The sequence below is a fragment of the Aphis gossypii genome, chromosome 3 (assembly GCF_020184175.1).
Source record: "Aphis gossypii isolate Hap1 chromosome 3, ASM2018417v2, whole genome shotgun sequence".
In the NCBI taxonomy this organism is placed as follows: Eukaryota; Metazoa; Arthropoda; class Insecta; order Hemiptera; family Aphididae; genus Aphis; species Aphis gossypii.
This window is the reverse complement of record NC_065532.1, coordinates 19,403,040-19,418,262: the sequence shown is the minus strand read 5'-3', so window position 1 is coordinate 19,418,262 and position 15,223 is coordinate 19,403,040. Positions and strand designations below refer to the sequence as shown.

At 23.7% G+C, this 15,223-nt stretch overlaps 1 protein-coding gene across 4 annotated transcripts; it reads left to right on the top strand.

Annotated features, from left to right (window-relative positions):
* Positions 1 to 2,239: 2,239 nt before the first annotated feature.
* LOC114126391 (uncharacterized) lies at positions 2,240 to 13,934 on the top strand. 4 transcript variants are annotated; one of them, XM_027990332.2, is made up of 8 exons: positions 2,240 to 2,380; positions 8,984 to 9,163; positions 11,008 to 11,201; positions 11,805 to 11,931; positions 12,107 to 12,243; positions 12,305 to 12,436; positions 13,417 to 13,476; positions 13,552 to 13,934. In XM_027990332.2, the coding sequence occupies exons 2-8, from the start codon at positions 9,058 to 9,060 to the stop codon at positions 13,717 to 13,719; spliced, it is 924 nt and encodes a 307-aa protein (XP_027846133.1). In that variant the 5' UTR covers positions 2,240 to 2,380; positions 8,984 to 9,057; the 3' UTR covers positions 13,720 to 13,934. The 4 variants fall into 4 exon arrangements, with proteins under 4 accessions (XP_027846133.1, XP_027846131.1, XP_027846134.1 ...); XM_027990330.2 differs by lacking the exon at positions 2,240 to 2,380 and adding an exon at positions 2,561 to 2,691; XM_027990333.2 differs by lacking the exon at positions 2,240 to 2,380 and adding an exon at positions 6,254 to 6,760.
* Positions 13,935 to 15,223: the final 1,289 nt, after the last annotated feature.

Below are 15,223 nucleotides of genomic sequence, written 5' to 3'. Positions count from 1 at the left end.
ACATGGTCTAAAAATGGTTTTTTATTGTCTATTTAGTAATTGAACAAAGAATGTATTTATAAATATATTTTTTATCATCTATCATCAATTTTTTATTTATTATTCAAAAATCATTTATTTGTAACCTAATAGGTGTTAGAAGACAGTATAGGAATGATCCAATGAGTCGTCTCGATAATTAAGTCCGGCGAGTATTCGTCCAAAGGTGCAGAACATATTATTATATATATCTGTATTAAAGGTAGAACAGTCTATATTAATAATAGATATATAATATATATACGTATTATTATAAGAACGACAATGCACAATGCCAAAAAATATTATAAGCCATTTAAGGGTCCAATAATGTACTGGCTTAAGAGTCGTCAGTGTGGTTTAAAACAGGGTTTTATTTTGCGTAGAATTTTTATATTTATTGTATTTATCTTTACTTTGAATTTTTCGTGTTTAATATGATTATAGTATTGAAATAATATAATTAACATCAACATCATTAGAGATTGCTTTTACTTATTGCAAATAAGATCGTAACTTGTCGTGTGGCAGCGTACAGACTACAGAGTTAGAGTAGATTAACCTTAAGGAGGGAGAAGGTAATTAGATGAGAAGATGTATTACAGTTAGACGATTTACCAAAGGTCTGCACATCTTATGTTTTTGATTGAGTTACATGTTTAGACAATTTTTCAATCGAACCTTCTTATTATCAACATGATTTAGGTAATAAAATATTACTTTCTTATCTAGTAATATAAATAATATTGTAGTTTTTATTAGTAAGTAAGTATTTTAAATCAAATATTTAAGTTTCAAAGTCTTACAATTTTAGTCTTAGTTATTTTACTAATTCAATTTTATTTTAATTATTATGATGTATATTAAATCATGGTCAAATTGTCTCAGTTATTCGTGTTGGCGATTAATAGTGGGCACTTTTTCAAAAATATATTATGTGTTTACAATTGTAACGTTCATTTACTTATTTTATCAATATTTTAGATTAATTAGTTGAATCGGATACAAGAATGATTGATGCAATAAAAAGTTGTTGATAATAACCAGTGATTTAATTATAAAAAAGATTAAACCAACCGGAAATATGAAAAAAAACTGTAAAAGGTATTATATGCTATCGAAATCAATTTTAAAATTTGAGAAATTCAATTGTGATAAAAGTTTTTAAACATTAAAAAATTTTAAAAATATATTTTACAACATTTTAAGTTTATTGTATTCTATTCTAAAATATAGAGTCTGTTTAACAAAAAATTTATAGATGTTAAAGTTAATACTACATAATTAACTACTAGGTCATTACTCATTAACATACTCAAATAATGTATCAAATTAATAAAAAAAAATAAAAAATTGATTGAACCTTTTAATTTTTAGCAACCAATGTTTGTATAGAAAATATTTTTAAAAACATACATAAAAATATTTATAGTAATGTATATAATTATATTTTTATGCTAAATAGTATATTTATGATTTTTTACAGGTAACATTAAAAAACTAACTACATTTAGTAAGAAGGTGTTTTTATTTTATGGACGACAAAACTACTTAGCTAGTTGGACAAATGACAATTTTTATGATGGAATTAGAACGGAATGTCGAACTTGAAAAAATTAATTCAAGAATATTATATAACAAGATTGATTTTGACTAGGATAAACATTAAACAGCCCTATTTATATGATCAATTATGTTTATATTATGTATAACTGAAAAAATCTTCTAAATTCATATTCATAATTGAAATATTTTAATAAATCAAAAATAGAAATCAATAATATGTACCTATTTAAAAAAAAAATATATTATTTCGGTACTTTAGAATTAGCACTTGTTTTAAAAAAACTTTAAATGGGGGTAAATAACTATAGCATAAATAGCTATGTTCTAATCTTCTTTATTCTGTTGTAAAAAGTTGTGTAGTGTATATAATTGATAATTTAATTTCTTCTAATTCTAAGTCAGTGTAATACAAGTTTAACATATATAAGTCATATGCAAGACTAAACATGATTAGATAAGTTAATCATTAGACCAGTGCCAAAAAAGTATTGATGATTCGTAATTTATCTTTAATTTTTAAATCATATATTATATAAATATATAACGCCAAATTATAGACCAATGTATTTATTTACTTGCATTAGGTACATATATTTACATCTTTACATAGATTGTTATACTTATATACTTAATGCTGAATATTTAATAAAATATAAAATGTATATATAGTCCAGCAAAGACTACTACACGAAAATTCAATGATATATCACACTTCTAAGGATTAACAATTTCAATTTAAAAATTGGTCTCTATTTAAATGCTTCAACAATGATATCGAGTAAAAATGATAAACAATGTAAGTAGAATTTCATAGTATGTAAGTAAATAATAGTTGAATGTTATTATTTTTATTTATTTATTATTATGATTTTTAATATTTTACTTTAAAGTTATATTATATGAAACCAGTCTAATAATATACATTATACGTTATGTTTTGTGTAAAAGGGTTTGACTTTTCTAAGATTAAATTAATAATGGATACCTTTATTTGATTACATTCCATGGTTTTAAAGATTGTACTGAAGAATTATTGAACGGTGGAACTACTCCTATGGATTCAAAAGATTAAAATATTAATACCTTAGTAAGATTTGTATCAAACACGTGAGTCAAAAATATGATTAAAAATACTTTGATTTTTCTAAAACAAATTTGCGGATGCTTTATGCGCATCAAACTTTTCGAAGGAAAAAGTTTATTCCGAATTTGTCATTATTCCTTCGGTTTCTTTAGCAGAAAAACCATTCTTTTTGCATTGTACTATATCATATTACGAGGTACCAATATATATATATATACATTTTTTTTTAATTTGAAACGTTCATCAATTAGTAATAATATTATGCAGACCATATACAATATGTCTCCATACTATAAATCTAATACCAATTAAATGAGTTGATGACAGGAACGTAAATAGGTCAGATTGTTTTTTAAATATTTTTACAATTCAAGCAGTTTTTAAAGATGATTCTAAATAAAGTTATGTATTTGTGTAATTTGTATAGTCATATTTCTTAATGCTCTTACACTGGCATTGATAAAATTTATTTGGTAAATTTAAAATGTTATAAATATAATAATAAATAATAATAATTTATTTTTATCTAAATACTTATTTTGAAAGGCAGTAGAGGGAAATTAAAGGGAATATCAAAGGCTAAAATTGGTTCGAAAACAAGGACATTTTTACGAATTATTGTGCAAAAATTCAGTAAAAATGATTGAGTTGTTTTTCCAGTTAGCGACGAACCTAATAGAGTTTAATAGTTTACTTTTTTATATTTACTTTACGGTATATTAAATGTATAAAAACAAAAACCCCTAATTTGTTATTTAGCTATTACCTATCTTCTTCTTCATTTAGCTTTTATAATACTCTTTAAGAGTTTTCACCGCTAACAATACATCTCTCCATTTTTCTCTGTCTCGAGCTATTGATTTCCATTCTTGAACTTCCATCCTGTATAGGATCTCTTTCAGTATATCTAACCAGCTATTACCTAATACCTAATCTAAATAATATTAAAATCTCTCACACCTTGTAAATGTAATTCAACACCAAATTTTTTCGAGAAATTTTGAAGGCGAACATGTACTAGTTATGATAAAATTATAACCGCTACTGTAATTTACTCTCTGGAGTATATTATAATAATTTTTGTAATTAATCACACATACAAAAAAATAATAAAATTAACACGAACGATTTGTACCTTAAAAAAAAAAATAATAATAATAATCACGATCGTTAGATACACATTTTTTACTCCAATCAGCCATTGAAACTATAATTTTTGTATAAATTTATTTTAAGTAGAATTATTTAGTCATTGACATTAAATTGTATATGACCATTAACAAAGTTAATCTATATCAATTATTAAAATATAACATAAATATTCAGAACTGATTTTCCGAGAAAAGTCCTGTCATACAACAAATATTTATTGTTAAATTTTGATTGGATTCTTATACTTGTTTAAACGAACCAATTCAATTTTAAAGATTCATAATATTTAATTGTATTTCTCTCATTGTTTTTTACAGTAGGTATTGTTTAAATAATCACACTAGTTTATGTGTCGATAATCAAAAAACATTCCGTGAAAAAGTAATAATTTGTATATTATGAAACATTATACAATTATAGGTATTATCTACAATTGAACATTCTTAATTTCTTTTATAGTTTATAGGGTCTATTTACAAAAAAATATGCAAGAGGATGGGTAGGGTGTGAAATAGATTTAGTCGATCATAGTTTGGCATGTAATTGTGACGGAGATCAGTTCATATCGTTTCATATGATATTAGATGCTTATAACGAAAAGGATATGAGGACTTGCGATAAATTAAAAGGCTGAATACTTGAATTAATTATGATTGTCCAATACTTTAATAACATATAATTTTGATTAATTAATAATCATTTAAATCAAAATCAATTAAATAATCAATAATAAGTATGTACGTTTCTTGTAGGTATGTATAATTTTGAATAATACGTCTTATTACAAATTTGTATTATACATTCATATTTATCTGATATCTAAAAATAATTGATATAAGTATTTTACTTACTAAACCCGAACGCAATAAATATATTTTGAACTTTGTGGAAATTATAAATGTTTAAAAAAACATGTTTAACATGTTTAACAAACTTGGTTCCCATTTGGCCGAATCAGTTCCGGTTTGACAATAGTATTTTTTTAGTTTGAGCTAAATTGGTTCCCGTTTGTGTTCAGGACAAATAGTTACAATTTTAATTTTATATGTATTAACTAGTACAAACTATAAATTGGATAATAGGTATAAAATTGAATTGTATCTACACTTTACAGTAACAATATATTGTTGGAGGTTTAGCAAATTCTATAATAATTCTATAATGCTTAGCTACATAATAGAGTGGCCAACTTCCGGCTCTTGTCATAGATAGATGTTGCTAGCATCTTGTTTATAAAAACTTATTTATATAATATAAAATATATTTATAAACATTTTGTTTATTGGTATATTTGTTTTATTTATATTGCTAGCAAACTATTTTATGTTGGCCGCTTCTAGAATATAAATTGTAAATTTTATAAATTTTCATCTATAAAAATGTCGGCAAGTGGGTACCGCTCTGCTGTAAATTAGGGGGTGGGGTGGACCTCAGACTAGGGTTGGTTAAATTTGAATGCAATAATAGGTATCATTGTATACGAAAAACGATTCTGAACGGAAATGATTTATCAGTCTAGAATATTTAACGTTAGATATAAATTCAAACAATTTTATGAATTTTGAACTACAAAATAATTTGCAAAATAATTATCCATGATTTTGACGAATTTTTGTCGAAATTTGAACTTCAAATGCTAATAAAAAAAAATTGTGCCTATATATTCTTATAATTTTTTAATCACTATAAGAATAACATATGAGGAACTTTGTAAAAAATTTTCAACTATTTTGATTGGGCCAAATAAATTGTATAGACACTTCAAAAAAAAAATTCTTAGAGAAATTGAAAATTCCAGTTGTCTATAAATAGCTCAAAAAAACTCAAAATATTTTGAAAATGAAATAATGTAAAGAAAATTCCAATCTAAATAACTGGTAAAATATTCAAGTATCTAAGACTTATACTTTTTGAATAATAAAAAATATTTAAAATTGTTTGAGGATAAATCGTTATCGTTTCGCGATTTCGTAAAAATTTAAAATTCAAACGCACTTAAAATTTTTCTTATAATGATGCTTCGAGTTTTCTCTATCGATACTTGAAGGAAAACTAATGGAAAACTTAGTGTTGTATTTTCAATTCTTAGTTATTAACACAAAAAAATTTATGATTTTTCAACTTCAAAATTACTTGCAAATTTTCGCGTTTTCGACAGATTTCGTAAAAATTTAAAATTCAAACGCACTTAAAATTTTTCTTATAATGATGCTTCGAGTTTTCTCTATAGATACTTGAAGGAAAACTAATGGAAAACTTAGTGTTGTATTTTCAATTCTTAGTTATTAACACAAAAAAATTTATGATTTTTCAACTTCAAAATTACTTGCAAATTTTCGCGTTTTCGACAGATTTCGTAAAAATTTGAACTATAAACGCTTATAAAAAAATTTGTGACTAACGATTTTTAATTTTTTTTAGCTACAATAAGAACAATTCATAAGGAACCTTGTATTACATTTTCAAGTTTTTTTGGTCATCCAAAATCTTTTTACCGACACTTCAAAAAAAAATTCGCATAAAAATCGAAAATTTCAGTGGTCTATAAATAACTCAAAAAAAGTCAAATTTTTTTGAAAATTTAACTGGATATAGATAACACTAACATAAATATTTTGTGAAAATTTCAAGTATTTACAGTGATTATTTTTTGAATTACAACCATATAAAAAAATCGATTCGGTCGAAAACTGGTTTTGCGTAAAAATTCCCGTTTTTCCGTAATTTTTTCTTGTTTTTCTCGATTTTTTTGAAAACTGTGGGAAAATGTTTACTTTTTACCTTTATAATACACCAAGAATATTCACTTTTCCATCGGAAACCACCCTCAAGTTTGAAATTGAAGCATTATTTCGACTAGTTATGCTGTACACAGACACAAAAAAAAGCATACATCATTGTAAAATCAATACATTCATACCTCCGTTCAGAATCTAAAATGTTGGTAAATATAATTATGCATAATTTTATTTAAGGCTAAACTGTTTAACTTATAAAAAATCGGATATTACCATATTTATGTACACAACTGTGAACAACTTTTAATGCCATTATTCATTTACCAAAAAGTACCTATTAACTATTAATTAAATTAATAATACATATTATTTAAAAAGTTCATGTTTATTGTGTTTATTCACCACAATATTGTATTTCAAATTTAATTATAAAATGGCTAGTTGAATGGTAAAAATTTTTATTATTATACTGCATGTGTACATTTTGCCCAATAGCAATGCAGAAAATCAAAATAAATAAATAAACTTAATTTACTTAATTATATATTTATATGATGAATAAAGAACGAATTTCATTACAAAATATACACATATCTAATTCTTTAATATACCAAAAAAATGTAAAGAGTTTCTATAAATATTTTATAACTTAACTGTATTCATATGCTCGTTAATTATAATTAATTACTATATTTTTAATTTTTATAATCAAATATCGTTTAAAATTGAACAATATTCATTATTTGCCCATTATATTGCTTTAAAAGGGTCAAAATATTTTGAAAGTTTTATTAAACATAGAAATTGATTACATTTGTATTGTGAATAAGTTATTTAATATTATTTTGGACAGTAATTTTTGTTTGAGTTACACCAATAAAAAACATTTTTTCATAATTTTGATTCTCACATTTTATGTCTATTTTAAAAAATACTGGTACAAAATGACTCTTGAAAAGTACTAATAACATATAGTTTTTATCAGAAACCATTTCAACGTTTAAAGTCGAGTCTTTTTTTTTTTTACTATAATTCGTATATATACAGTACACACACACACGCACCAAACCACCAATATAAAATCTATAAAATCTTAAATTTCCATAATTTTAAAAATTATCGATAAAATTAAATAAAAATTAAGGATGATTATGATATTAAAGCAAAACCAATTTTTGATCAAAACGATTTTGTTGAAATTAAAAAAAACATTTATATTGGTATTTTAATACAGAGGATAAATCAATTTCAAAATATTTTATCATTACCGTGTAATCATCGTATTGGTTTGTCCATGTCCATGTCAATTTTAATTTACATACAATATTAATAAACCAGAAACTACGATACATTATTGTATTTTAAACAAATCGTGGTTAGAGAAAAAAATAGCTTACAATAAATTATAGAAGTTCACCAAGTCATTAATAAATTATAATGAATTCAACCAATTCCACCCGTGTCAATCTTCAAGAAATGACAAAGATGTATCAAGAAAACATAAAAACACAACAAATACCTATAACAATGAGAAATTGTTTTTAAGTGAATGAACAAAATATTTGTTCTGTGAAGTATTTTTATGTAGAAATAGTTTGCAAATATACCTACCTACAAAAGAAAAAAAAAAGGAAAAAATTATAATAAGATTTGTTATTTTAAATAACTATGATTTTTTGAAATATAACAAAATAATAGCTTATTTTAAAAATAATTTAATAAAGATTTTATCAAGGAATATCTAATTAATCTGATGTCCTTAGGATTAAAATTTTAAAATAAATATAATACTATGCTTGAAACAAAATTATTAAGTAGTATTTTTAATAATGGTTTTTAATTAATTTTTGAGGTGGAGGATTTAGCTTATCATAAATCATAAATAAACTAAAAATTAATAGCAATGAACAAATATATTGTGAAATGAAACATTATATAACAGTCTTGTTTAGATAAATGTTCTATTATATAATATTATATTTATATGTACACAACTGCAAAAAACTTTCAAAATTATTATTCATTTACTAAAAGGTACCTAAAAACTAATACCTAATAATTAAATTAAAAAAGTAACTAAAACGTTCATGCCTATAGTATTTCAAGTCACCATAATATCTCATTTTAAATTTCAAATAATAAAATGACTAGTTTTATGGTTACAATTTTTATTGTTATACTACATATTTTATACATTTCACCAAATATCAATGCACAAAATCGTCAAGATATTGGTAAATATAAATGTAAACAACAATATACTTAATTATATTATATTTATATGATAAATATAATAAAGTAAATATTGATTTCTAATTGATTAATTAAATATTCATACATATTATTATTATCGAAGTTTTCCTTCAATTATAATATAAACGATTATACCTATTTAAAAGTATTTTTTTTTTTTTTGTATGTTTAGAGATTGGTACATCAGGGTGTAGATATGCAGGTTACATTGATCCGGAACGCAAAAAATGCAATGGACAAGATGTAATGCCGGTAGACGATTTGCCATTTGCCTGCTCATCTTATTTTTATGGTGGAATTACATGTTTAGACGATTTCACAATCGAATCTTCTAAAAATCCAAATGATGATGGTAATAAAATATTACCTACTATTTTATCTGGTTATATTAATAATATTGTAGTTTTTATAAGGAAGTAAGTATTTTAAATCAAATGTTTTAGTTTCAAAGTCTTACAATTTTAGTCTTAGTTATTTTACTAATTCAATATTATTTTAATTATTATGATGTATAACAAATCATTGTCAAATGTGTCTCGGTTATTCGTGTTCGCGATTAATAGTGGTCACTTTTTCAAAAATATATTATAGTATATTATGAGTTTGTAAAGTTCATTTACTTATTTTATCAATATTTTAGATTAATAAGTTGGATCGGATACAAGTAAGATTGGTGTAATAAAAAGTTGTTGATAATAACCAGTGATTTAATTATATAAAGACTAGGGACATTTATTTTTTGAAACGCAATAAGATTAGAAAACTTTTTTTGGAAAATTGTGATCATCATAATAGGTATATTAATATTATACAGAAAATATATCATTTAAAAATGTAAAATAAGTTAATTTTAAGGCTATCGAAATCAAATTTAAAATTTGAGAAATTCAGTGGTGATAAAAGTTTTTAAATAAAACAAAATTAAAAAAAAATTTTTTGTAACAATTTTAGCTTATTGTATTCTATTATAAAATATGGCATGTCTTAAACATAAACTTTATAGATATTGAAGTTAGTACTACATGATTAACTTCTATGGTTTTACTCATTAATATACTCAAATAATGCTTCAAATTAAAAAAAAAAAATCAAGTAAATGGATAAATCAAAAATTAATTACTGTAAATACTCAAAACTTTCACCAAATTCAAAAATTTTGGATAGCCAAAAAAACTTGAAAATTTAATACAAGGTTCCTTATGAGTTGTTTTTATTGTAGTTAAAAAAAATCAAAATTTGTTAGTCACAACTTTTTTTTATAAGTGTTTATAGTTCAAATCTTTACAAAATAATATTTCAAAATCGCGAAAATTCGCAAGTAATTTATTAATTGAAAAATCATAAAAATTATTGTGTTCATATCTTAGGTTAAAAAATTCTACACAAACTTTTCAATAAGTTTTCCTTCAAGTAGCTATAGAAAAACTCAAAACATCACTATAGGAAAAATTTCAAGTGCGTTTGAATTTTACATTTTTACGAAATAGCATAACGACAATCGATTTTTCCCCAATTTTAAATATTTTTATTATTCAAAAAGTATAAGTCTTAGACACTTGAAAATTTCACCAGTTATTTAAATTGTCATTTTCTTTAAATGATTTAATTATCAATATATTTTGACTGTTTTTGAGATAATTTATAGACAACTGAATTTTTTTTTTTTGAAATGTCAATAGAATATTTTTAGCCCAGTCAAAATATTTGAAAATTTAATACAAAGTTCCTCATAAGCTCTTCTTTTAGTGATTAAAAAATTATGAGAATACATAGGCACAGTTTTTTTTTTTTTTATTAGCGTTTGAAATTCAAATATTGATAAAACGTCGTCAAAATCATGAATATTTACAAATTATTTTGTAGGTATAATTCATAAAATTATTGTATAAGTAGCTAAGATTTGAACATTTAAGACAAAACCGTTCAGAATCTTGGTTTAAAATAATTATAAAAAACTTAAATGTAAGTGTATTCAGTCCGTTATAACATAAACCAACTTTTCCATCAACCACTAGATAATATATTCTAGGCTGACAAATCATCTTTGTTCAAAACAATGATACCTATCATTGGATTCAAATTAAACACTTCTTTAATATATAATAGAGATCCAAACGGCACCTAATGTACAATAGAGTGGTAGCCACTTACCCGCTTTTTTTTATATTAAAAATATATATTTATATTGTTTTATAGATAACCTACTATCACTAACCTCATTAACCAAGAGAGTGTTTTTATTATATGGACGAAAAAACTACATAACTAGTTGGACAAATGTCAATTTTTATGAAGGAATAAGAACTGAAAGTCGAAACTTGCAAGCATTTATTAAGGATAATCCTGTAGCGGGAATAGTTTTGACTGGAATAGACGGCCCTATTAATTTGGTAAATAATGATTATATTAAGTATAAATTAAAATATCTTCAAAATCCATATTCATAATAGAAATATTTTAGTAAATCCAGCAAAATAGGTACTATTTTTTGATATCGAAAATATTTATTTAAAAATATAAATAGTACCTATAAAAAATTGTAAATATTTTTGGTGTTTTATAATTAGTACTTGTTTTAACCAAACTTTAAAGAGGTTAAATTACTGTAGCATAAATAGCTATGTATAAAAATCTTCTTTATTCTGTTGTCAAAAATTGTGTAGTATATATTATTGATAATTTAATTACTTTCAATTCAAAGTCAGTGTAATACAAATTTAACATATATAAGTCAAATGCAAGACTAAGCATGAGTAGATAAGTAAGTTAATCATTAGACCAATGCCAAAAAAAGTATTGATGATTCCTTATCTACCTTTAATCTTTAATTCATATACATAAATATATAACGCCAAATTATAGACCAATGTATTTATTTACTTGCGTTAGATGCATATACATTTACATCGTTCACAGAAATTGTTAATAATAATTTGTTATAGTTGTGTATTTTATATTTATTACATTTAATAAAATCTAACATTTATCTATAGCCAGACAATGACTACTACACGAGATTTCAATCATATGTCACACAACTAAGGATTAGCATTAAATATTTAAAAGTTGGTCTGTATTTAAATGCTACAGCAATAATATCGAATAAAGATAATAAACAATGTAAGTAATATTGTAAGTAGTTTAAATATGTTAAAATCAAATAAGAAGAAAATAGATAATATCTTTTATAGCACCATTTTTATTAGACTATAATTATGATTTTTATGATTTTACTTCAAAATTATATAATATACCAATCTAATATACATTATACGCGTTTTGTTTTTTGTAAAAGGGTTTGACTTTTCTAAGATGAATTTATTATTGGATTACTATTTGATTACATTTCGTGATTTTAATGATTGTACTAAAGAATTATTGAATGGTGGAACTACTCCTATGGATTCAAAAGATCCAAAGATTAATACCTTAGTAAGATTTGTATCAAACACGCAAGTTAAAAATATGATTAAAAATACTTTGATTTTTCCAGAACAAATTTGCGGATGCTTTAAACGCATTAAACATTGATAAGGAAAAAGTTTATTTCGAATTTGTTATGACACCTACGATTCCTTTTGCTAAATTACCAACAACTTTGCCATGTGAAATAACATATTCCGAGGTACCTATACATAATTATTATATATATATATATATATATTTTTTTTTTTTAATTTGAAACGTTCATCAATTAGAACTATTATGCAGCCCATAAACCTCATATCTTTATATAATAAATCTAATACCAATTGAATGAGCTGGTGACAGGGACTTAGTTAGGTTAAGTAATTTTTAATATTTTTACTATTTTAGTAAAAATTACATTGTTAACGACGTATATTATGCTATGTAATAGCATGTATAATAATTTGATTTTTTTCTATAACGTAAAATTAATTATTAAGTACAAAAAAAATATTGTCGATGATAAGTGGGGGAGAATGTATGTACCATGTAGTTTGCTCAGGCTACGGCCTTAGCAGATAAATGAGATAATATTATGTATTCTCGGATACCAATATACTTCACACAATTACTCACAATTCCAATTCCCAACTTATGTTGTGTATAATAATATGGTGTGTAATAGCTTAATCAGCAGTGGTGATACTTTATATACTATATAAAATTACTATTTATTCGCACCATTATAATTTACATTTAAAGTTATGATTTTATCTATTTAATATAATTATATTAATAAAAATTTTGTATTGTACCTATGCAATGATTATGTAAAATAAATCAAATGGTGATAAAGTAATACTTCTAAATCATAATATGCATAAATTACAAATTATCACACATAACGATTTTGAAAAAAATTTCCACTTATAACCTGAAATATGTTTAACTATATAACGTAAGTAAATTATTTAAAAAAGTACACGAAAGACACGTATCTAAAACAAGTAATTGATTAACGTAATTTTTCAATTATTAAAATATATAATAAATACTCAGAACTAGATTTCCGAATAATGTCCTGTCGTACTCCAAATATTTATTGTTAAATCATGATTGGGTCCTTATACTTTTTTAAACAACCAATTTAATTTTTAAGATTCATGCTATTTAATTGTTGTATATCATTGTTTACAGTATTGTTTAAATAAACCCAATTTTATGTGCGTCGATAATCAAAATACATTCTATGAAAAAGTAATGATTTGTATGCTATGAAATATTATACTATCTGCAATTGAATATTCTTAATTTTTTTTTTTTAATTTATAGGGTCTATTTGCGAAAAAACATTCAAAAGGATGGGTAGGGTATGGTATTGATTTAATCGATCGTCAACAGGCATGTAAATGTGAAGGAGATAAGTTCACAACGTTTTTTATGCTAATGAAGGGTTATAACGAAAAGGAAATGCTGACTTGCGATAAATTAAAATGCTAAATACTTGAATTATTATGATTGTCCAATACTTTAATAAAATATACTTTTGATTAAATAATAAGTATGTACGTTTCTTGTAGGTATGTATAATTTTGAATAATACGTCTTATTACAAATTGGTATCATAATATATTCATATTTATCTGAAACTTAAAAATAATTGATATAAATATTTTACTTACTAAACCCGAACGCAATAAATATATTTTGAACTTTGTGGAAATTATAAATGTTTAACAAAACAGTTCAGAATTCATCCGCTATGGTTTCAGGAATAACCAAGTTGGTTCCCATTTGGCCGAATCAGTTCCGGTTTGACAATAGTATTTTTTTAGTTTAAGCTAAATTGGTTCCCGTTTGTGTTCAGGACAAATAGTTACAATTTTAATTTTATATGTATTAATTAGTACCTACAAACTATAAATTGGATAATAGGTATAAAATTGAATTGTACCTACACTTTACAGTAACAATAGATTGTTGGAGGTTTAGCAAATTGTCGCTGATACATTGATCGATAAAATCAACTATTTGAGATATACATACTTCAATCGCTGTTTGAGATACATAGTATATATCATATGATTCATATGGACGTATATCAATAATTTTAGTGAGCATTGTGCAGTGTACTGTCCTTAGTTTAAAATTTTTACAAAATCCAAAATTCAAGGGTAAAATAGCGATTTGCCATCAAATAATTTTAGATTTTTGTTATAGTTAAAAATTATTATTCATAGAAACTTGAAAAATGTACAAGTTATTTAAAATTTAAATTGGCATTTTCTGTACATGATATAATTTTGGGGTCATTAACACATAAACCACCGTTTTCGCCTCCCAAATTAAAACAAAATACATATATTTTATATATTATATCTTAGACCGATAAATAATCTCAGTCCAGAATCGTTTTTCGTATACAATGATACCTATCATAAGATTTTAATTTAACACTCCTATATATAATAATGATCCATACAACATCTAACGTACAACAGTGCAATACCCACTTTACCGCACTGTATTTTTACTACAAACCATAACGTACTAGTATACTCATATTATGAAATATTAATATTAAAAAAAATTCTTAGTAAAAGTAGCATTTCATGCGTGAAAATGTGTGATTAAGTTTTAGAAATAGCCATACTAAAATAAGATATTAAGTTCTAACGTTTTAAGGTAACATTTATCTCAAACATACAATAAACAAACATTAACAATCTTAAAGACTTTTTTTTTGTATTTTTTTAAAATGTGGTCTAAGACATACATTGAAATATATATCATACATATTACCTATGCATATATAATATCGTTATCACAGTGATTATTTTTTAATTACAAAATAATTAAAATCGCTTTTCATCTTTTAAATACTAATTTCAAAAAGAATTCTTAATATAAATTCAAAAAAAAAAAAAAAAAATCAAGTTTATAAAAATGTCGATATTGTTTTTGGTTAAAGTATAAACTATAAACACTAATATATCGCTATGCA